The sequence below is a fragment of the Strongylocentrotus purpuratus genome, unplaced genomic scaffold (assembly GCF_000002235.5).
Source record: "Strongylocentrotus purpuratus isolate Spur 01 unplaced genomic scaffold, Spur_5.0 spur5_scaffold_21, whole genome shotgun sequence".
NCBI classification, from domain to species: Eukaryota; Metazoa; Echinodermata; class Echinoidea; order Camarodonta; family Strongylocentrotidae; genus Strongylocentrotus; species Strongylocentrotus purpuratus.
Genome location: NW_022145607.1, coordinates 23,355,227 through 23,380,013, shown reverse-complemented (window position 1 = coordinate 23,380,013; position 24,787 = coordinate 23,355,227). Strand labels below are relative to the sequence as shown.

At 38.2% G+C, this 24,787-nt stretch overlaps 1 protein-coding gene across 4 annotated transcripts in view; it reads left to right on the top strand.

Annotated features, from left to right (window-relative positions):
• Nucleotides 1-6,501: 6,501 nt before the first annotated feature.
• Nucleotides 6,502-24,787, top strand: part of LOC592507 (mitogen-activated protein kinase kinase kinase 5) — a 38,559-nt gene continuing 20,273 nt past the window's right edge. For all 4 annotated transcript variants that reach the window (XM_030995403.1, XM_030995402.1, XM_030995400.1 and 1 more), the window contains exons 1-16: nt 6,502-6,630; nt 8,437-8,788; nt 9,767-9,951; nt 10,849-10,924; nt 11,768-11,860; nt 13,021-13,127; nt 13,997-14,045; nt 15,334-15,455; nt 15,838-15,950; nt 16,806-16,965; nt 18,110-18,263; nt 19,397-19,516; nt 20,328-20,374; nt 23,078-23,173; nt 24,123-24,210; nt 24,647-24,780. In XM_030995403.1, coding sequence (XP_030851263.1) covers nt 6,608-6,630; nt 8,437-8,788; nt 9,767-9,951; nt 10,849-10,924; nt 11,768-11,860; nt 13,021-13,127; nt 13,997-14,045; nt 15,334-15,455; nt 15,838-15,950; nt 16,806-16,965; nt 18,110-18,263; nt 19,397-19,516; nt 20,328-20,374; nt 23,078-23,173; nt 24,123-24,210; nt 24,647-24,780 — 1,919 coding nt within the window. In that variant the 5' untranslated portion in view covers nt 6,502-6,607. The remainder of the gene's footprint in view (nt 6,631-8,436; nt 8,789-9,766; nt 9,952-10,848; nt 10,925-11,767; nt 11,861-13,020; nt 13,128-13,996; nt 14,046-15,333; nt 15,456-15,837; nt 15,951-16,805; nt 16,966-18,109; nt 18,264-19,396; nt 19,517-20,327; nt 20,375-23,077; nt 23,174-24,122; nt 24,211-24,646; nt 24,781-24,787) is intronic.

Here is a 24,787-nt window from a genome sequence, read left to right as displayed (position 1 = left end):
CAAAGCCGCAATGAGCCTCTTCTATCTTTTCATTATCTATTCTTTATCATTTTCTCTTTTTGTTTTTCCTTATGTTAGCCTTTGTATTTCCATCTTTCACTTTTTATGTTATTCTTTGTTTGATTATTGTATCATTTTTTTCTCTATCACTATCTTAGTGTTATTCTTTATTTTTAGCGGCCTTCTATCACTTTCTCTTATGTTGTTATTTGCTTTTATCATTCAATTATTTTCTCTTCCTTCCTTTCTTCATGTTTTCTTTTTTGGGAGATCCCCCCCCCTGGCGCTCAAGGGAGGGAGGGGGGGCGGGGGAGTGTGCAATTTTTCAAATTTTCGAGGGCCAAAAAAAAAAATAGTGCTCACAACACTACCCCCTCCCCCCCCCCCCCCCCCCCCCCCCCCCCCCCCCCCCCCCCCCACTGAGCGAATTTTCGGCCGGCGCGATATTCAATTTTATGGGAGAAAAAAAATTTAAAAAATAGTGCTCACTACCCCCCCCCCCCCCCCCCCCTCCCAAAACCCCACCCCTTCCCCCACTGAGCGAAATATTGGCCGGCACGATTTTCATATTTCACCACACTAAATTTCTAATTGATTTCTGATTTGGGCACCCACCCCTAAGAAATCCTGGATCCGCGCCCGATAGGTAGAGTGTAACGAGCGAAGCGAATGTAGCATTTATTGGCTTGGGGTTCAGGGACGGAGCCCCAAGAAACTCAGGGGTTATAGGTATTAAATTACGGTCAGATAAACATATTTAGATACCTTATTTGTGACATTGGAAGGTCACTAATTGTCGTGGGGTCCAGGGGGCTGAGCCCCATGCAGCTCAGGGGATTTAGGCATTAATTGCGGTCAGATGAGCGTATTTTGATTCCTCATTCGTGAACATTATTTCCTTCTCTTTGTTTTTGTCTTTCTTTTTTCTCTTTAACAGCCCCACCATTTTACCGGCATTGACATGAATGTTATTTCAGTAACATTGGTATCACTGGTATCATATTAGAAACAAACCACGTTTAAATCCCCCCATCAGTAAGCCAGTTTCCAGAGGCTCATGTCTTCTCACCCCTATAATAAAGGGGTGGGGTTGGGGGGGGGGGGTGACTGCTCCCTCCTGCTCCCACTTCCGGCGCCTATGTGCCTATACAGGCGCGGATCCAGGATTCCTTAGGGGGGGGGGCAAATTTGAAATTATGCGAGCCAAATATTGGTACGTAATGGTGACACCGGCATCAAAAACCTATGGGGGGGGGGTAGACAAAAAAAATCCCATCACCCCCACTCTTACATGCAGGCCCCGCTGAATGTTTCTCGGCCGGGGTCAAGGGGTAGAGCCCCCAGAAGCTCAGGGGGTATAGGGATTTAATTACTGTCAGATGAGCATATTTTGATACCTTATTTGTGATACTGGCAGGATACAAATTGGTGTGGGTCCAGGGGCAGAGCCCCTAGAAGCTCAGGGGCTTTATACATTAAATTATCGTCAGATGAGCATATTTTTATACCTTGACTCTGGCAGGTCACGAATTGGCGTGAGGTCAAGGGGGCGGAGACCCCAGAAGCTCAGGGGTTTTAAGCATTGAATTACCGTCAGATGAGCATCCAGTTGCCCGCCTTAGGGCCCTAGGTGAAATCCAGGGTGCAGAGCCCCCTAAAGCTCAGGGTTTTTATGCATTTATTCACGGTCAGATGAGCAAATTTTGACACCTCATTATTTTGTGAGAAAGGCAGGTTACTATTTTTTCTTTCTTTCTTTAGGAATTTGCCATTTTCCAACAAACGCATAAAAAAGGGATAATTTACTTAAAATTGAGGAAAAATTTCGGAAAATTATGTCACTTCAGCAACATTTGTAAATCGCCGGTATCGAATTAGAAATAAACCACGTTTGAATTATATTTTGGGGGCGTCTGTCGCCCCCAAGCCCTCTACCCCATCTGTACGCCAGTGCCCCCCCCCGATCTACACCTTGTTGGCGGGAAAAATCGCAACTGATCCCCCTACCTTTCTTTTCTCTCTTTTTACCCCTTCCTTCTCTCTGTTTTAAGTTTGATGGAGGGGGGGGGGCGTCCCCCTCCGATCCACACGTTTTTGGCGAGATTAATCACAACTGTTCCTTCTTTTCTTTTATTCTTCCTTGTTTTTGTTACCTTTTAGCTCTCCTCTTTCCCTTTCCCTCCCCCCCCCCCCTTTTGGCGGTTTTTTTGCCTTTTTTCATTCCCGTTCCTTCCTTTTTTCTCTCTTTTTTTTGTCGGTGGTGGGGGGGGGGGGGGGTAAGTAGCAGCTGGCAAGGCCCTTTCGGTCCCCCCCCCCCCTCCCCCCGATCTCCTTCTTTTTCCCCTTTTTTTCTTCCTCTTCTTTCTTTCCCTCCTCTCCTCTTTCCCTTTCCCTCCTCTCTCTCTCTCTCTCTCTCTCTCTCTCTCTCTTTTTTGCGGGTGGCAGGGCCCGCTAGGCCCCCCTGGATCCGCGCCTGTGCCTATATATGGGTCGACGTCAAAATTTGAACTCGGCAGGTTCACTTCTCCATAACTTGTCCAGACCATTTTCAAAATTGTAGACCCTGGACGTATAAATAGCCTTCGTTTCCCCTTTTCAAAGAATACTTCCACCTTTGTATTATGGAGTGCACTGAATGTCCATGAATGAATAATGTACTCCTTTACGGGCAGGGGCGTCGCCAAAGGGGGGTGTGGGGGGGTGCGACACCCCCACCTGTCAGGATTTTGTCGGTAAAATTGCGCTGCCGTCGGTAAAAAAGAGAAAAGGGGGAGGGGAAAAAAGAGAGGGAAAGGGAAAGAAAGGAAAAAAGAAAAGGAAAAGAAAAGAAAGAAAGGAAAAGAAAGGAAAGAAAGGAAAAGAAAGGAAAGAAAAGAGAAGAAAGAGAGAGAGAAAAAAAAAGAGGGAGGAGAGGAAAGAAAGGAAAAGAAAGAAAAGAAAGAAAAGGAAAAAAAAAGAAGAAAAAAGAGTAAAACGGAAACAAAAGAAACGAGGGATGAAAGAGAGGATGCAACGCCAAAGGTTCCGCGCTTCGCGCGGAAGGGGAAAACTTAATTTAAACGAATCGAGAACGGTACAACGAATCGTCTTCTTTCTCTAATAATTTAAGGAAACGTCAAAGCTTCCGGGCTTCGCGCGAGAGGGGGGAACTGAATTCAGGCAAATAGGGCTTATTAAGAGTCGAAAACGGTACAACGAATCGTTTTCTTTCTCTAATAATTTAAGGAAACGTCAAAGCTTCCGCGCTTCGCGCGAGAGGGGGAAACTGAATTCAGACAAATTTGGCTTATTAAGAGTCGAAAACGGTACGACAAATCGTCTTCCTTTCTCTATATTGTGATGAAACGCCAAAAATTCCGCGCTTTGCGCGGAAGGGGAAAACTTCATTTAGACGAGTGGAGAACGGTACAACGAATCGTCTTATTTCTCTAATAAATTAAGGAAACGTCAAAACTTCCGCGCTTCGCGCGGGAGGGGGAAGCTTCATTCAGACAAGGATAAAGAGTCGAGCACGGTTTAACGAATCGTCTACTTTCTCTAATAATTTAATAAAACGCCAAAACTTCCGCGCTTCGCCCAGGAGAAGGAAGCTTCATTCAGACAAGGATTAAGAGTCGAGCATGTTTCAACGAATCGTCTACTTTCTCTAATAATTTAATGAAACGCCAAAACTTCCGCGCTTCGCGCGGGAGGGGGAGATCTGAATTCAGATAAGGATTAAGAGTCGAAAACAGTACAGCGAATCGTCTGTTTTTTTCTCATAATTTAATGAAACGTCAAAGGATAAAGAGTCGAGCACGGTTTAACGAATCGTCTACTTTCTCTAATAATTTAATGAAACGCCAAAACTTCCGCGCTTCGCCCGGGAGGGGGAAGCTTCATTCAGACAAGGATTAAGAGTCGAGCCCGGTTCAACGAATCGTCTACTTTCTCTAATATTTTAAGGAAACGTCAAAGCTTCCGCGCTTCGCGCGAGAGGGGGAAACTGAATTCAGACAAATTAAGCTTATTAAGAGTCGAAAACGGAACGACAAATCGTCTTCCTTTCTCTATATTGTGATGAAACGCCAAAAATTCCGCACTTCGCGCGGAAGGGGAAAACTTCATTTAGACGAGTGGAGAACGGAACAACGAATCGTCTTATTTCTCTAATAAATTAAGGAAACGCCAAAACTTCCGCGCTTCGCGCGGGATGGGGAGATTTGAATTCAGATAAGGATTAAGAGTCGAAAACAGTACACCGAATCGTCTGTTTTTTTCTCATAATTTAATGAAACGTCAAAGGATTAAGAGTCGAGCACGGTTCAACGAATCGTCTACTCTCTCTAATAATTTATGGAAACGCCAAAACTTCCGCGCTTCGCGCGGGAGGGGGAAAACTTAATTCAGATAAGGATTAAAAGTCGAAAACAGTACACCGAATCGTCTGCTTTTTTCTCATAATTTAATGAAACGTCAAAGGATTAAGAGTCGAGCACGGTTCAACGAATCGTCTACTTTCTCTAATAATTTAATGAAACGCCAAAACTTCCGCGCTTCGCGCGGGAGGGGGAAGCTTCATTAAGACAAGGATTAAGAGTCGAGCACGGTTTAACGATTCGTCTACTTTCTCTAATAATTTAATGAAACGCCAAAACTTCCGCTCTTCGCGCGGGAGGGGAAAAAATGAATTCAGATAAGGATTAAGAGTCGAGAACAGTACACCGAATTGTCTGCTTTTTTCTCATAAATTAATGAAACGTCAAAGCTTCCGCGCTTTGCGCGGGAGGGGGAAAAACTGAATTCAAACAAAAATTAAGAGTGGAGCACGGTTCAACGAATCGTCTACTTCTCTAATAATTTAATGAAACGCCAAAACGTCCGCGCTTCGCGCGGGAGGGGGAAGCTTCATTCAGACAAGGATTAAGAGTCGAGCACGGTTTAACGATTCGTCTACTTTCTCTAATATTTTAATGAAACGCCAAAACTTCCGCTCTTCGCGCGGGAGGGGAAAAATGAATTCAGATAAGGATTAAGAGTCGAGAACAGTACACCGAATTGTCTGCTTTTCTTATAATTTAATGGAACGTCAAAGCTTTCGCGCTTCGCGCGGGAGGGGGGGGGGACTTTATTCAGACAAGGATTAACATTAGAGAACGGTACAATAAATCGTCTTCTTTTCCTAATAATTTAAGATAACGTTTAAGTTTCCGCGCTTCGCGCGGGAGGCCTATCACCCACCCCCCCTAATGAGCGCGTTTCGCGCGCTCAATAAGTGATTCGCTTGCTCTCTTCCGACCCTCCCTAAAATAAGATCCTAGCTCCGCGCCTGCATTAAAATATAGCTATGATGCTGACTAAGTTGACGAAATAATTCGTATATTTATGTCGTCGAGGAAAATGACCATTTGCTCATACGCAAGTACTATAGATAGTCCATAGGAAAAATAATTTAGCCTTCGGCCCCGGGTTTATAGGGTTAAATTTGTAGATATTGGACATTTAATTTTGTCGGTAATTGGTGGCTAGTTTTGTCGGTAATCGTTGGCCTCTACACCCCCCCACTGAAAAAGGTCTAGCGACGCCCCTGTTTACGGGACATTTTGGTCACACGCATGGTACCTCCGTTCACAGAATGGGGGGAGGGGGGGGGGGGCACGTATCCAGTATTTCGTCTCCGTGTATTTCAACATTATTTTGTTCTGCAATGACGCTCATGCTCAGACTGCAACCGTGAACTAGTTTTGTCATTGGATCTTTGTCATCGGAATGATGAAGAGAGAGAGAGAGAGAGAGAGAGAGAGCGAGAGAGAGAGAGGGAGAGAGAGAGAGAGCCTAGGAGAGAGGGAGAGAGAGAGAGAGAGGGAGAGAGGGAGAGAGAGAAAGAAAGGAATTAGGAAGGATTTAGAAAGGAAAGAAGGAAAGAAGGAAAAAAAGAAAGGAAGCTAGGAGAAAGGAAGGAAAATAGGGACTGGGGAAGAAAGAAGAGGGGCCCGGGAATTGGAACCACAGTACCAGGCGCGGATCCAGGATTTCTTAGGGGAGGGGGCCCAACTTTTTTTTTTTTTGCTCCCGAAAATTTGAAAATCGCGCCGGCCGAAAAGTCGCTCAGGGGGGGGGGGGGGGGGGGGGGGGGGGGGTACAGAGCACAATTTTTTTTTTTTTTTTTTTTTGCTCCCGAAAAATTGAAAAACGCGCAGGCCAAAAAATCGCTCAGTGGGGGGGGGGGGGGGGGGTGGGGGGGGGGGGGTGGGTGGGCACATTTTTTTTTTTTGATCCTCAAAAAAATTTCAATTTGCACCCCCCCCCCCCCCCCCCCCCCCCCCCCTTGAGCGCCAGGGGGGGGGGGGGCCCAACCCCCCAAAAAGGTAAAAATCACGTGATTTTACATGATTTTTTCTCAAGGGGGGGGGGCCCGGGCCCCCGGGCCCCCCCCCCCCCCCCTGGATCCGCCACTGCACAGTACCACACCCCTCATCAGCTCACGCTGCCCATAAGTTTTTAGAATGTTTGTACACAGTATAGTACAGTGCATGCATTGTGTATGTATTATGCAATATTGTAATGCAATGCAGCGGTTCATCAGCCTGGAATCTGTACGCATCGTCATGTTTTCAAGATACCCTCGATGAAGGAGGAACAAAAACAACTGTAAGTGTAATTTTTGTATTCATAAAATTTTTCTGATCAGCCAATGCGAAGAAAATACGTATGATATTCAGTTAATGATTTGAAATTTAACAATTAATATGGGATTTGCAAGGAGAATGTTTAGTTCAGTCCCATGTGCTGAAAAATGTGTGGGAATATTTCACCTATGAAAATTCCCATTTTTTGTTATGTATCATGTTGGTTATTATTCTAAATATCAAAATAATTTGTCCTCTGGCCGTTCTATAATGTGTAATCACTATTAATGAATTGGAATAGCTCATTAACATTGTTTCATATTTTTTTGCCAACAAATGAATTAAATTTGTTTATAAATAATGACATGATCATCTTGGAAAATTCTTGCTTGTCTTCTTTGGAAAGAAGTTGTAAAAGAGTCTAGGCATTTTCTGTAACATTTTTAAGAACATGCACTGGTGCAGAACTCCACAAATCACTCTGAGCCTCTGGAAAAACAAAGCACTGGAATCACACAGAATTAAAAAGTAACATTAAAACATAGACTAGATCTAGATCTAATTGATGTCTGTGAGTGTGAGCTGTGGGAGATGTTTAGAGGTTGGATGGGTTTATTTATCTGGGGGACGCAATCGTCAGTGATGGTGGATGTGAGATTGCAGTAGCAAGAAAATGCAGATTGGGGTGGATGAATTAGATGAGCTGGCCTCATTCCTTGCTGGTAGATGTTTACGATGCGGGGCAAGATCTACATGTATAAGGCTTGTGTTAGAACAGTAATGGTACATGTACATGTACTGTATATACATGTTAGTTCAGAAACTTGGAATGATAAGACAGTAGGAGAAGGTAACTTGCGCAAAACAGAAAGATCCATTATTATGTACAAAAGATGTATGGCATGTAAAGAAAAGTGTATTGGGAATCAAGATGGATGGGTCATGTGTTGAGAAGGGTAGATGACGAACGTGTGAAAAGAGCATGGGATCCGGAATAGGATGGCATAAGAGGGAAAGGAAAACCGAAAATTTCATAGAGAGATATGGTGAAGGAAGAAGGCAGTAAGGCTGGTCCAAATGAAGAGGATGCTTAAGGCAAGAAGATGTGGAAGGAGGGAGTGTCATGGCATGAAAGTTAGTAACCTCTCATTAGAGGAAAATGCTGCCTCCGATTAATGATGATGATGATGAGCAAACTCACCCCTTGGCAATTTCTTTGATTTCAACATAGCCTTGTACAGTTTGAACGGGAGGCCGTATAAATTCAAAATTCCATAATGATCTTGAATCCTTTCCAAGCTATTTATCCCTCATTTTTCAGTACCAATATTCAGTATGTGGTCTGTCTACATTATTTATGCTGTTCAAAGTGGCACCATATAGTTAACATCTTTCAAAGTCATGTACACATCAATTAGCACTTCCTCTACAATGTATGGTACATGTAAATGATGTCACAGTGACACCCTAAAAGACTCTGTAGCAGTGTTTTGTAGCACAAACATCTACGGTAATTGCCTGCAGTGCCTTATCTGGTACTTAACACGTGGATCAGAGAAAACCTATTTGCCTAAGCAAAATTCCTGTCCAATTTAGTACCTCTTTTTTATTTATGTTTTTGTCTAATCCTGCTGCCGTCGATACAATGTATGTTCAATTAGTGTCCGAACAGTACAAGTACTGGTAGACCTGTGTGCACATTTTGATATTTAAAGTGAGGATAAAAATGTTTGATAGAAATAGTTGATATAGTTTTATATGCTTAATGATTGTTAATGTACATCCTTTGGATGAACAACAACCATCATATTCATTTCTATACTTGTAGAACAAAGCCAGACCGCAGTATGTCGACACTTGGGACCAGCCAGCTTCGCATTGCCTGCGTCTTCAGTGCGACAAGCAGCGACACCAAATTGGCTGAAGACGCTCTGAACAATGCCTGCCGTCTGGTCAACAATGTCACCCTCATCAAGGTCAACTTTGACCGGCTGGACTTTGGGGAGACCAAGGTCCTTGACCGGTTCTACGCGGCCGACATCGTGGTCGTTGACGTCTCTGTCATCGTGCAGCAGCGGACGCTGTTCTATCACATGGGGGTGAGGGAGAGCTTCGGGAAGGAGAAGAACGTGGTCCTCTACAATGATTCAGTCGATCCTGAAGGGACTTCGTCTCTCATGGTAAGTTTGAAAGGATTTAGAAGGGATTATTAGAATTCAATCCATACAACAGGATATTGATTTGAATGCATTTAATTTAGATCAGAAAAAGTAGGCCTTCGATTAAATGTATTTTCTAAAACTGTTATCCTATCTCATTTTCAAAAATGTAGTCTCACAAAAATTTACTACGTAGTTTGTTTGATAACAAACACATATATACTTTTCAGTGTAACAAGCGTAGCTACAAATTACTTTGTAATTCTTTATGGTTAAATTTTATTATATTTTATCAACATTTTGTGGAAATTATGTTCTGTTCCTTCTACAAATCATATTTTTGTGGTTCATTGTAATAAATTTACTTTGTGTATGTACAGTATGTAATCAAACCTGCTTTAGTTACATGTACCACCTGTCTATTGAGACCACTTTTCATCTTGCCCTTGACCATTCTTACTGGTTTCACTGTATTTCATTGTGTGCAAGTACAGAACTCAGATTGTGTATAAAATGACTTCAGATCTTTGTAATGCAGTTTTCTTGCTGTTGTCTGACTCTGAAGGTTTCAAAAATTGATTTGATTAATTGATGATTTATTTTACCTCACTGCTGAGAAATCAGAGTTTGTACATTAGCAACCAGGGGAACGTAGGGCTTTAAGGTCCTATTCAAGGGACTCTGTAATAGACCTGGGACCTTCCAGTGATGAAAACATTACTCTACCAGAGCCTTTGTTTAGTCATGTGTGACTGGTTCTACAACACATGCTCATGCGACAATTGCTCCGTAATAATTTCCCTACTCTAACCAATTATCCAACTTCAACCCTAGACAAAACACAATTCCTAACCTATCCCTACACCTAACCTAAAACCCAATCGTAACCCTAACTCTAACCCTAAATTTTTGAAGAAATAAGGCCGGGAGCAGATTTCCCCAGAGCAAAGAACGGAACGCCCATTTGACTATGTCACGTTTGACTTTCCATCCCACCAGCAATCCTGCCATGGATCAGGCTACATATTTATCCCGTACAAAATGGACTCCAAGAGCCAGTGCTACGTGTGTGACATGGCATGCGTTTTCAAGGCTGGACAGCTCTGCGAAGAGGACAGCGCTCTCTGCCCGCTCCTCACGGACAGGCTCAGGGAAACCATCGAAGAGGTCCACATTAGCAATAGGTCAGTTTTGATAGCTGTATGTGCTTATGTTTGTGTGTACATGTATGTGCTTATGTTAACATTCAATTCAATTCCATTCATTTCAACCATAATATAAAAACATGCAGTTAGGAGCTCCTAAAGAAGTTTGAATACAAACTTGTGGTTGGGGCACCAACATGTTCTAACTTCTAGTTTGTTTTATAACGTTTAAGTTTTCAAAAAGCCAGGTATCTGTGTGCATTATATTCTGCATGAAAATGAAAGGCCTAAACATTAATTATATTCATTATGTAGGCATATTGAACAGACACTCAATTTTTGTTACTACGTTATTGATCATATGTAAGATTTCAGTGTATCAAATGACTATTAAGCTGATAGCCCTTCTAGAGCTTGAATCAGACAAGACATCAAACAAAATGATATTTTATAATGTCAATCTACATGACTTAGTTCACATTTCCATGATACAATTCAGTTATATTTGGTAACACATGTACAGTGGACTTCATTTAATTTTATTTATTTATTTAAGCATGGAGGCCTACCTCAGCCCACGGACTGTTCTTCCGTAGGGCCGTGCGTACATAAAAACATGTACATGTACAACATAATATAACATAATAATGATAACATAAATATATACAAAACAAATACAACATACACTAAAAATACATATGAAATATTTAAAGGGGACAGGATTACTCATCAATGGCTCTTGATTCCATATACTTATTTAGATTACATTTAAAATTCATAATAGATAACTCACGTTTTAATAAGCTCTTGCCTTTTTCTAGTTTGAGGGTACATGTTTACTGTAAATGCAATAATAAAGGCAATACCTAGTGTTTGAAAAAGTCCAAGTATCCAATATTTATGTATCACCTTTGATTTTAAATTTATCTTTATCAGGAGCAATGCAACAGAGGTTTTGTTGAATGACATCCGTAAAGCAAGGATTAAACTCAAAGGAGAGACACTTGCCAAGGTATGGTCTCACTATGAACATAACTGACAAAGAAAGCGGACAAAATTACAGTTCCTCAGGTAGACAAAGGAACATCCCTTCACTGCTATTATGTAAAAATGTGTAGAACAGGTGTCACATGCATATTCACCTTTTTACATAATAGCAGTGAAGGAATGTTCCTTTGTCTACTTGAGGAACTGTATATTTTGTCCGCTTTCTTTGTCAGTCACGTTCATAGTGTCTAGAACAGAATTGTATTTGATGGGCAGGAGTTTTTAAAGGCACACTATTAGGCTAAAGATTTAAGTTTTGAGTCCTGTGCGGGCTTTATTATAACAATTTGGTTTCAAATCGTTAACTATATGACTGTTTCAGCCTGATTATCATAGCTGGTATTTGATTTTTGTTAAATCAGTAGGCACAAGAATGCCAATTAAAAAAGTTATTTATAAGTTCTATGATGACTTATTATTAGTAGTAGTAGTAGTAGCGGTAGAAGCAGTATTAGTAGTAGTATTAGTAGTAGTAGTAGTAGTAGTAGTAGTAGTAGTAGTTAGTAGTAGTAGTAGAAGTAGTAGCAGTAGCAGTAGTAGTAGTATTTGAATGATTATTATTATTATTATTATTATTATTATGATTATTATTAGTAGTAGTATTAGTAGTAGTGGTAGTAGTGCTAGTGGAAGTGGTAGTGGTAGTGGAAGTGTTATTGTGGTAGTACTATTATTATTATCATCATTTTACTTCTTTTTTTTTTACATCCTAAAATCACAAAAATAAAATACACTACTTTTCATAACAATGTCTAATGTTAAAAGAGTACCTTTGATATGCATTTCTCTTTGTATGATTACTCAATAGGAGCTTGGTAATCTGAAAGCCCGGATGGATGAGCAGCTGCTACTGAGTGGAGACATTGTCCATCAGTTCCTACTTTCTTACAGAGAAATCCAGGTCTGTATAATAAAGTGTGTTTCTTATTTAAAATAACGAAGCAGAGATTTTCCCATCAATTACCAGAAGTTGGATTATGTTCTTATGATATGCTGTTATTCATGTCACAGATGTATTCTTCCTCTTTACTATGGATACCTTAAAGGTAAAGACCAGTTATGGTCAAGCGATTGCATTATGAAAGAAACATTGTGGAATCGATCAGAAAAGGTTGATCATCTAGCATCTAGCATCTGCAAGGTTCTGGAATCATCAAAATGATAAGAAATTTGGCCCATTCTTCGTAAAGTTACAAGCACTATACACAGAAAGATGTATATGGGACTACCCTATATCTCTCACAAACCATGAGAGAAACAAATTTACCAAATATATGAATTAGTAGGCGGTTTCCCGGCAAATTTTTTATCATCATGTATTAGTCCAAACATATTCTTTCACATGGTTGGTAATGAGAGCTTACATTTCATTTTTTTGGGGGGCGTTTCCAAAACTGGTCTTTACCTTTAAAAGTATGATATTTTCATGCATTTGATAAGATGTTGCTGGGGAAATTAGTACTTCATTTCTTTTCTTTCATCATGAACAATGAAATGAAATTGCTGAGAATATACATTGTAAATGTATGAGGTACTGAGCTACCAAACATTACATTTGTCCTGTAATAATTCTGTCGTTTTTTCTCAAAATTATGATGGTATGTTTTCTCTTCACAAAATATTTTTTGTTATAAATTATTATTATTATTTTTTATTTTTGTATTTATTTTTTTGCACAAACCATACATCAACTAAATGCCCTAAAATTTGAAACACGACTTCAATAGAAAAGTGAGGTTAAAACATACTTGAAAAGAAAAATATTCTCAAAAAGAATGAAACGCCAATAATACCAAAAAACAACAACAAAAACTACCCACTTGTAAATAAAATTAAGGGCCTAATATGGAAGTAACAGCATGAGGAATGGACATTTCTTCATTGGAAGTGTGTCGCGTATGGTTGTTAGTTTCGTTTTAATGAATTCCTTTTTTGGGGCATCATTGTTCCTTTTTTTGGTTGCACAAGGTTGGCAGCTCTGATTGTACAGCATGAATACATTATATATTATTATATATGCTATTTAAAGAAACCATATGACATTTCTTTCAATTTCTACAGGATTATAATTCCATGGTGTCTCTGGTTGAGGCCATCAAGCAGCTGAAGAACGATCATGTGACCGACAAACCCGCCATTTTACATCTTTACGCATTCGCTCTAAACAGGTATGGATTTCAAGTATAGATACTATCCCAATTTGTATTTACCCTGTGATCGTTTATCAGAAGAACAGTAACACCTTTTGCTTATTTCTCACATCCACCATCCATAGATATTCTTATGTTTACGGTTACTTGTTTCTATATGTGTAAACTGTTAATTCTGTTTTTAAATCATTTTTTACTTGTACCTATCTGTTTTCAGATTGATATATTGTATTTGTATATCCACATAATGACTATTTATATCTAGCCTCCAAACCACACTAAGCAAAGGGGACTAGTTCCACTTGGCCATTTTCAAGCTTTAAATCCAATGTCATTTTCTTGCAATGTAATATAGGCTGATATTCTAACCTAATTGTTTTTTATGAATGTTAATTTGTAATTTGTTTGTTTGTAATAAGACGAACTGATGAAAGAAAAACTGATTTAAAAGAGTTTGTAACATGGTCTGCGAAGGATCCTTGATGTTATAGTTGCTGGGGCATGCATTGTGCTTGTACAATGAGTACTTTTCCATCAATAAGTGTGATCGATGTATAGAAAACAGTTTGTTGACTATTCAACCAAACAAGAGACTCTGAAGATCTACCCCAGAATCCTCTCACCGGCACCAGAGTTGCCTAGGCCAATGATGGCCGAGAAGATTGCGCAATGTACCTCGCCAGTCTGGCAGGAAGGTGCCAATTGTGGTGAGGGGTTTTCATGGACCAGTGGATCTGAGATTATATTATCAACAAAAAAAAACACTATGATTTTAGAAGAGTATGAATTTACAAATAGTAAAAAAAAAAGTAAAACGCGTAAATATTCTAAAAAAGAATGAAACGCAGATAATACCAAACAACAACATCAATTTTTTTTTTTCACAGACGGAAAAAGCCAGGGGACAGAGAAAAAGCCGTTACTGTCATCACAAAGGTAGGATGAATAGAAAAACAAGCCAAATTGGAGTTTAGGTCAAGCTAATGCATAGTCCATATGAATTTCATTCTGTGTTGTGAAATAAAGAGGGCATGGGTATTATTCAATTTAATTCAATTCAATTCAAATCATTTATTTCCAAATTCCAACATCAATTATAAACAATGTGTAAAAAACAGTCAATGGGCAATAAAAACATAAAACTATGACATTTCAATCAAACGATTAAAAAGATAAAAAATAAAATAAGTATAGCATTCAATTAGAAACAAGGTACAGACTACATAAAAACATAGGTGGATAATTGGAAAATGGTGAACACAGTGAAAGCCAGGTTTGTGGCTTAATTTAGGGTGTGTTCACCTAGTTTGTGTACATGTATTTGTTTGTTTTTACGTTATTATTATTATTAAAATTAGACAATCGTTTACACAAATAACTAGTATCATGTTTTGGCTTTAATGACAGAAATCACCTTAAGTAAATAAAGTGGCGAGTTAGAAATAGAAATATAACGTTATTGTTAAGATCATTAAGGGAGATGTAAACACTTTACAATTTCATGACTTAAAGCTATTCATCAAGTGATTCACCAGTACTAATTATTTCACTGGTACAGATTACAGACGATCACTAGCTTGTAGACACAAAAATGTCTTGATCAGAATCTGGATGTTACAATATTATTGCTTAGATCAAACCTCCACCGTTTTTAAATATAAAAGCAGGAGCTTTGGAATTTCTTTGGTTTGAGGTAGGATATCTCAGAATAGAACTCTTTACCAGTGGTTTCTTCCATTAAAGTGACTCCATAACATTGCCTCAGAATCTGAAACAAATCCTGGATTAAGCTCATGCTACAATCATAATTAAAAACCTTTAGGTCACTCAGGAATCCCATGACTTTTACAAGCCGATCCCCTGTCTGATTATCAAGATATTTATGATTGGAAATAAAAATTTGATTTTTCGTTTTCCTAACGGTTCTTATAACACTACAGTCTATTGGGGAAAATGAGTATGGTAAAACCGGTCACTCAAAGATTTTTACTTTTTGAGGCACTTCATGATCAATTTGAAGCACAGTTTATTTAGGGCTTCAATATTACACCACATCACAGACAGTGATAACATGTAGGGCCTTTCATCTCAGATTTAACATTGTTAAACGATGCCTTTAACATAATATTTGAGATATATCTGTATTCAATTTGACTTCTAAACCTTTCCTTTTACTCCACATTCCGTTGAACCTGTTATATCATAATTTTCATGATATTTGCAGGCCCTAGAGAGTGATGATAACCAGGTGCCGGATATGTTCTGTCTCTGTGGGCGAATCTACAAGGATATCTACACCGAATCCAATTACTTAGACTTTGAAAGCAGAGATAATGCTATATACTGGTATGTATGGTTTAACTGTCGTTCGTTCGTTTGTAATACTATTTGAAGTTTGAGATGAGATGATTTCGATTTTTGGCCAAAATAGGCTTTCTGTAATGTATGGTAACTACTTTCCAAAATCAGTCAAATTCAGTCAAATTCAAATTTCAGAGCCCTTCAGTGAATTGTACAATCATATATTCTGCAGTTTATTTGCTTCTTAATTTCCTTGTACAATTATATATTCATCAGTTTATGTTCTCTTTTTTGTTCAATTATAATTTTTTCCTGCTCTTTTAGTGTAAAAATAAAAGGCCATTCTGCAATATATTATCATTCAGTGTTTGATGTTATCCTTCTTAGTGAATGAAATCATTTTAAAGAATATGTTTTTCTCATGTAGGTACAGAAAGGGTTTTGAGGTGCAGCCCAACGAGTATGCAGGCATCAATCTAGCGACCCTTCTTGTGCTGGCTGGTAAAGAGTTCACAAAATGTGCAGAGCTTCAAAAAATTGGTATGTTGAACAAAAGTCTTTTAATGTTTTTCTAAACATGCTATCATCATGAGCTCTTTGTGTATCCTTGGGAAAGTACTTTTTTCTCGCTAACTACAGAATCACTGACATTTTTCGGTTTTTATTTGTAATAGTACTTGAGCTCTTGTATACTGGCTTTATTCTAAATACCAATACCGTATCCTCATAACCATGCTTGTAAACTCCAGTGAGAAATTATCATGATAATCCTGTTATATAATCTGAATAAATTGAAAACAACCACCCTTTACCCTTTTTAACAGTGCCGTAGGTGTTTTAAACAGCCAAAATGTTTGAATCTTTTGTATTTGGGCAAGTATAAAGTAGTCGTTCTTCATCTTCAGATTGGGTTCATGAATTGTAAATTAGGCATCATGAAATAATGTTTGTTTCATGATAAAGAATGATAAATAGCACAATATATGAAGACATATTTCACAAAATATAACTTGTGATACAATTTGCTCAGCAAGTAATAGTAGGTTATGATCGTTGGGTACAATTTGATTTAGGTGTAACATGCATTTCCCATAGAATCCAGCCCAAGTTATCTTGGCTGGGCTTACAACTGGATAATGATAATAATAATAATAATGATGAACGTTACTTGTATAGCGCATATCACCAACACAAAGAGAGTCCCCATGCACTTATGAAAGAAGGAAATAGAGATAGGGCAGAATAGAAATGAACATTTATGCCTGATCCATGAAAATAATTAATCACAAACAACAATAATGACACACAATTCCTTTATAGCGCCTTACATGTAAAAGATTGTACATTCAGGTAATTACAAATATACCTGTGGTGTTTTTTTTCCCCTTGCTGCAGGTATGACCCTGAACAACTTGCTTGGTAAGAAGGGGAGTCTGGTATCGCTGGAAGACTACTGGGATGTAGCCACGTTCTTTGAGATCAGCGTCCTGGCAGGAGACTTCTCTAAGGCATCCCAAGCAGCCGAATGCATGTTCAAACTCAAGCCACCCATCTGGTAAGTTCCTTCCCCTACCCCCTCTCTCTCTCTAAGTGCCATATCGATTGACTTTGGTGATCATGCTGTTCCACAACCCTCAGCTCCAAGCCTTCTCTATTAGCACCACTCCCAGCTCTTTCACTCCTCTCTCTCTTCTACCAATTTCTGCAGACTGTCTATCCAAAGTATCCTCCTTCTTCCCATACCCCTCCTTCCCACAATTTTCCCTGTCAAAGCAAGATTCTCTAGGCCTTCTTTACCTGTAGTGTGACCCATGAACTTCAACTGCTAATCAACATCTCACATGACGTATCATTTTCCTTTGCACTCCAGCTCTTCTAAGAACTTCCTCATTACTGGTACTTACTTTGTCAGTCCAAGGGATTTTCATAATTCTTAAAAACCACATTTTGCAACTTTCCAAACGCTTTTTAGTATCAGAGGCTAAAGTCCATGTTTCACTACCATACATAAGTACTGGGTAGATGTTTTCCCTACCACCAACTTCAAAATCATCAGAGTCCTTGATCATGACTGAACTTTCATGAGTCAAATTTTGAGCTAGAATCTTTTGTGTCATTGTGGAATAGGGCATGGGCATGACATATCTTCAATGGAATAGACATGATCATTCATGAACCTGTTTCTGTTTTTGGTTGGAAACATTCATGATGAATGCAATTTCAAGTGACAATTTGTAATTTCTCCTGACTGTCTTTTTTAAATTGGAGAAAACTATTCTTTTGTTTGAAACTGTACATTACACAAGCATGTTTTCACTTTATGATTTCAAAATTACAATTCTGGACCCCAAAAATGTACAATATGTAAATTTTGGGGCAGGATTTAGCATCTAGTGAACAGGAAGTTTTGTCGGTTTCGTGTAACTATTGTAAAGTTAATGCCTGTGGTTGAATTTGGCTCAAAGATTTTATGAGATGATAACGAAAAGTCTGAATCAAAATGGCTTACATATCTTGTGTTTGTCTTGAGCTTTTTAGAGATTTGTCTAGTACCATAGTTGACTGGGAAGTGAATTTGACAAAGCTAAATAGAATGTAGCAAAAGGATAAGAAAGGAAAATAAAATTTATTGAAATGAAATACCGGTAAACTGAACTGGCCTAAAATAAACTAAAGTGTAATGTATTTAATTTCACCAGGTATCTGAAGTCCACATTGGGCAACATTCAGATGATATGTCGGGTAAGACCGACCTCTGATGAGGAACCAACCATTGATCAACAACTCTTTAACTTCTGGCTAGATTTCTTTGTAGAGGCCACCAAAGAGTCCACAACAGACCTTCGCTTTCCTGTAAGTGACTGTTTTCTTTTCTATTCTCTGTGTGAATATATTTGCTGGGGAGTGTTTCACAAAGACTAAGATCGACTTAAAGTTGGACTTAACAATGGCAGGCCATTCATGCCACTGGTTGCTCTCACCATTATGATCTTTAGATAATATTTTTTCTTTCAATAATGAATTATCAAAATATGTAAATTCTGTAGATTAGTGACCATGATTTGTACTTCCTTTGAGAGACCAATGCCAGTATATGGTGAGAGCAAACAGTGGCATGAACGGCCTACCATAGTTATTCAGTCCAACTTAAAGTCGATCTTCATCTTTGTGAAACACTCCCCTGGTGCATGTTTTATATCATTGTATTTGCTGCATCAGTGATGGGACATATTCAAAATTGAGGCAAAAAGGCCTTCATGTTGTTTATGTGTAGATAGAACCTTATAAAATCACGTATCGTCCCTTTTCATAAAGCCAGAATGGAGTTAATGCCCTTCTGGCCACAAACAGAAAACTGTTGTGGTTTTCACCCACATTTGTCTTTATCATTAGGTCTCAGTCCTACAGCAGAAAAAGATCAAGTCTAAAGATCATGGAGAATCCACTAAAACCTTTGGAAAACAATTGATTTATGTTTATATGTACATATTTTCCTGGTCACCCAGTAAACTCTTTCCTAAAGCTGTATTCAAGGTTTTCACTTTATCTTGTGATGAAAATACATGGCTTGAATTCAGGTTTTTATTCCTAAAGCCCATCAAGATCTTTTTAAATACCATAGTGCTACCCTTTACATATTTGAACTTCAGTGATCAAATCCTCATTCTGGATCCCAGCAATATGGATTGTAAAACTATTTGGTTTTCTTCAAAACCTTTGAAAAATATTTGGTCTCTTATCATCTCCTAGTCTTGGAGCCTAATAAAATCTATGCAAGACCTGTAATCCGCTTTAAACTGTTGAATTTGGTCTCTAATTAGGACCTACCGGTAGTCCTGGAACCTAGTAAAATCAATTCTCAGACTGAGAAGCTGCACAACTACATTTGGCATATGATAGGGTCCTAGTCCTAAAGCCTAGTAAGATCAATCACAAGACTCAGCGGAATTCCCTGTAACCTTTGAAACCATTTGATCTCAAATCAGGTCCTGGTCCTAGAGCCCAGTAAGATCTACAAGCCCAGTTACATCACTATCAGTGAAGGGGATGAGACACAGGAGAGATCTATTCGACTCTGGCATGTAGGCCTGGAGAAAAACAGCAGGGTAAGTTTTATATAATTAATTATACAGTCAAACCTGCTTTAGTGATCACCTGTCTACAAAGACCACATTTTTTGTTACCCTTGAAAATGATTTCTCATTGAAACATGTACTATAGGCACCTGTACATAAAGACCACCTGCCTATGAAGACCACTTTTCTTGTCTCCCTTGGGCGGTCTTTATATACAGGTTTCACTGTATAACCCTTTCAGGACAGGAATGTTATAAAGGCTAGAGTGATCATCTTTTCTTCAAATTGACAACAATCTCCACTCCCTGGGGAGCATTCCAGCAAGGCGTTATTTGACGCTCAAAAACTGTTTGACCAACAATGACGGTTGCATCCTATACCGGGTACCCATTTAACACCTGGGTGGAGAGTAGCAAGTGCAGGTTAATATCTTGCCAAAGGATATTAGTGATATGTCAGGATTCCAACCCTTGACCTTCGCATCTCACGTCAAGCGCCTTAAATCACTCGGCCATGACACTCCTGCATGGTTGAGAACTATGTTGAAAATATGAAATTTGCCAATTTTGTTAAAAAACAGTGATTGTTATCCTCTCAACATTTTGCCAGTTTAAGGATATTTAAAGGTTCTTTTATTCTAATTTTAGTCATCAAATGCAAAGTAGTCATGCAAACAAAACAGATGTGAATCGGGCCGAAACTTATTCCGGAACTGAATGCTTTTTGGAATCCCGTAGAAACATGCCATTTGGCATGAGGAACTAGATCCCCAACGTATGCAATATTGCTTTCTTACTTTTATGCTGTCATTCTTTTTTCTCTTCATGTTTTTGTTGTGTAGGAAATCAGTGAATGGCTCTTCAATTTATCCTCTATAAAGGGTGTCAGGTAAGTCAAATATTATGAACTCTGGAATTGGTTGTAAATTTAGTTGAATTAGGGCTTTCCTTGAATACTTTTAGATATAACCTTTGATATGTCATATTCTCAAGTAATATCAATCAGGATAAATCAATTTTACACACAAAACTTGGTAAGGGTATGAATAATGTACATGTAGTTGTTAACTGTACATATATATATATATATATGGATGATTGATATTCATGACTAGAATTTACTATATCATAATGCCTACCATTCCTATTCTGGAAGAAAGATTATTTTCTGCCTTTAAACTTCTATTATCCACCTTGTATTTTGATTGTATTTTCTGCAAACATGTGTATAAAAGCATGTAAAATACACTGTATTCTTAATATTGGCTTCTGAAACTTCTAATTTTTGCTCTGGAAGGTTAATATTTAATGCAATATAAATGCTATTTATTTTTGAAATGATATCCATGATGTATCGTGTAGGCCTACCACGAAAATACTGATAATATGATAAATTGTCAAATAAAAAAAAAATTGAATGTGCCTGGGGTAGATTTAAACATTGGAATGAATTGTATAGAAGATTTTAGCTTGTCTTTTTATCTCCTTGTGTCGCTCTTACTAATCATCAGTACAAGACATGAAGAAAAAAGGTACACTTTTAACTTTGAACATGGTGACTCTTGTCATGACATAGTCCTCAGTCCCATCCATTACATTAGATGTTTGATGGTGATGGTGATGATAATGACGATTATAATGATGGCGATGTTTAAAATATCTAGTACTCGTACTTGTTTGTGTGATGCGGAAGGAACCGTGGCAGCATTTCATGTGCCGTCGTAAGTATGAGTTCGCCGGCCTCCAATTGAAACCAGTGTTATTAATTAACACATGTTTCAAAGGGATGTGGGCTAACTTGTACTGGTGGCTGTTTTGTGACATGATTCTCCGGTAGTCCTCAGTTAGTAGTAGTTGTGGAGATTTTATTGAATTTCATTGTATTTAGATTGGGGCTTTATCTCCCATATTGTCCTACTCATTTCAATTCTCATTTTAAAAAATTGTGAAGAATCGGGTATTATATTAGCAAGGTATGATTTAAACAGCATAATTGAACAATAGCTGAAATGTTCATATTAACGATTATCAATTGATTCTAATTGTCATTCTTCATGTTAATTGCCGTTTTGGGGCGCATTGGAGGTGTACAGTATATAGGGTGCTTTTGTAACAAACCATTTCTTCCAGGCATTATAGGTTGTACATTTTTATAACAGTTATCTTTATCAATAGCTAATTTTACTTTTGAAAATAGGAGAGGAGAGAATTTCTTCAAGAGCCATCGTAATGATTAGGGGAACTGGTTCCCATCCATTTCAGAATTTCATTTGTGGTCTTTAGATGAGGATTATATACGTGTTGCTTGATTCTGGTTTTGTTTTTATCAACTTAAATGTTACTTAGTTACAATTAGCATGATCCAATATATGCTGTAGCAAAAATAGATCTTTTTTGTAATGTAATCAAATTTAATGCATAATATGTGTTATTAAAGTGCCTGTTACAAATTATTTAATTCACCTGTTTTGAATGATTGTACTTCAATAGTCAGAATGCAAATTGCATACAATATGTATTCTTAGGTAGGACAAGCCATAATATTTGTCCTGCCTAGCTAAATTAAAGTATGCAATTCGCATTCTGACCATTGAAATACAATCAATCATAACAGGTGAATGAAGTAATTTGTAACATTGCATTTAACAAAGATTATGCATTAAAATTTGATTACATTACAAAATTGATCCATTGCTCTATGTTTTTAATATTTCATAAAACTAAAAGCTTAGGGTAACAGTTGCAGTTGAGTTTTTAGGACTACATTTAGAATTAGGGCTAGGTATAGTGTAGGTTCTAGAGCTGAAGTTAGAAATTCAATCAGCGAAAGAATAACTGTGGCGCGATTGTTTCAGGAGCATGTGTCATACAACTGCATTTACTTATTCTTTATTTTATTGTGGTCTTTTTTTAAAGTCTTGTTGAGACTATAATGGCGAAAAACAACCTGAAAAAAGTGTACGCACCAAAATGAAATTACCCATGAAAGTATTTTATAACTCGTAAAGAAGTGAGTATGTGTAGGAGCCATTATTGCAGATATGTTTTGTTTTTCACCCAATTGCTATTCATTTACAGTTTTTACATGTAAAATAGTGTAATTTTGCCACAGTGGCATTTGTGGAAGGTAGTTTACTAAAGTCCCCGGAGAGGAACTAAAGCCTTCGGTCCCCTGGGTGCTTACTTACAAGTAATAGCAGTCAGGTATAAAACAAACAAACAAAATATATATGAACAAGGCTTTAGACTTGATGTGCAGCGTCATATGATAAGACTAGATGGCGTAGTCTGAGTCCACCTATTGAGGGCGCCCTGGAATTATTGGGAGGGGTGCAAATGTACAAGGCTACTGATTATTAGGAGAGCGTGGGAGGTGGTCCAGGGGTCTTTAATATTTCATTGTCCTTTTCCTCGTCTCTCTTCCACTCTCTCTTTCTTGCTTTAAAAAAAAAAAAATCTTCTATATTTTCTTTGCCACCCACTCAATTGGGGGGGGGGGGGGGGCACATCATGCTCCCCCTTTGTGTCCCCATAGTTACACTCCTTGATAGACTTGGTATCAGAATGTGACCTTTGATTGTTTTGTTTTCAGTACTTACAAGAGAGATGATCGCTGCCTCTTCCTGTACGTCCAGCAGAACGCAGATGATTTTCAACTCTTCTATCCATCTTCCAGTCAGAGACAAAGGTAAGACAATCGTGACCAGGGGCCAGTTTCTTGAAACTGTCATAAGTCTAAGTTCTTGGACATCCCATAGAAACGTGTGTTAATTCTATAACACTTGTTTCATTTGATTGTCTAAGAAGTAAGACTTATGACGGTTTCGAGAACTTTCCTTACATTTGCTTTGATGACACATACTCTTGGATTAATTCTATCAAAGACATGGGGCTAGTGTCAGGGTTCAAGTTGAGGTTTAGGTTACATGTAGGCTTGGGCTTGGATTATGTGTAGTGTTTGGTCCAGGTTTGAAGTTAGGAGTTTGGTTAGTCTATTAAATTTACTGTGGAGAAGTTATTACTGAAACATCTGTCACAGAGCCAGGGAAATTATACATCTATTTTAGCAGAAGGGGTGGTTGAAGCTTCCTTTGATTTTTCATCTCACCCAAGGTAGGAAGGAACTCTTGTTATTCTTTGATCATAAGGTTGAATTATACATATATGTGTATGTAGATTGATGATATATGAAAAACTAGAGTTGGTTATTTGGGATAATAGTAAGATGCATAGAGGCTATGGGTTGTTGTTTTCTAAGTAATTACATACATGTGCATTTATTTATTTATCAGTACAAAAAGGTATATTGATAAGAAATCATTTGCAGTCAGATGGCCACTTTGCAAATTCTTTTAGTCATAATACTAAATAGATAAAATGAATACATAAAGACATATAATCCAAGGCATCAATTAAGGTTTATGATGATAAACATGCATTTAGTAGGCCAAAGGATCTACCAAATACATCGTTATCATGATAGATATCCGGTATGATTAATATCAGGATGTCATGCATAGCAACAGGTTGTGAACAATTTTAGCAAATGAGAGGTTAGGGTTAGTGTCATGAAGACTAAGGCATATAAGCCACAAAGTTATAATTACCTCTATGTTACATACCAACCTCTTCCCCAGGTTTCATGATCTGATCATGGACATGCTAGGCAGCAGTGCAGTCATTGGAGGTGAGGTGGACTCTGACCTGAATGATGAACCTATACAGGTGAGATTCCCACAGAATCCCAAGAGTTTGAAAAACATTGAGAAATGTGAAGTAAAAGGGGGGGAAAGCATTGCAGACCTTCTGTTATGATCAATGCAAACATAGATTTAAAGAATGCTAATAAAGTATTACTATGAAGTAAAACAAAATTACAGTAAATAATGTTCATGTATAGAGTTATTTATATATCTTGATAACTGGAGTTGTTAGTAGAAGTTGCATATAGTATAACCAAAGTTTGCAATTTTATCATTGGGAAAGATCGTTTAGACAATGGATTAACACCAGTTACATACATGTATAAGCTAAGCATTTTCCATTACAAGCAATCTTTTCATTTAATCTTCATAAAGTTCTTCATACTTCTAGACAGGGCAGGTTCTCTTTTACTAGTTCTTCAGAATGATTTGTATCTTGCACCTAATTTTGTTCACAGATCGAGTACGAGTTCACCGAGTCGAAGGACCGGGTGATGTTGGGTAGAGGGACGTTTGGTGTTGTGTATGCTGCCAGAGACTGCAGGACTCAGGTGACCATAGCGGTCAAGGAGATCCCCATCACCGATATGAGGTAAGAT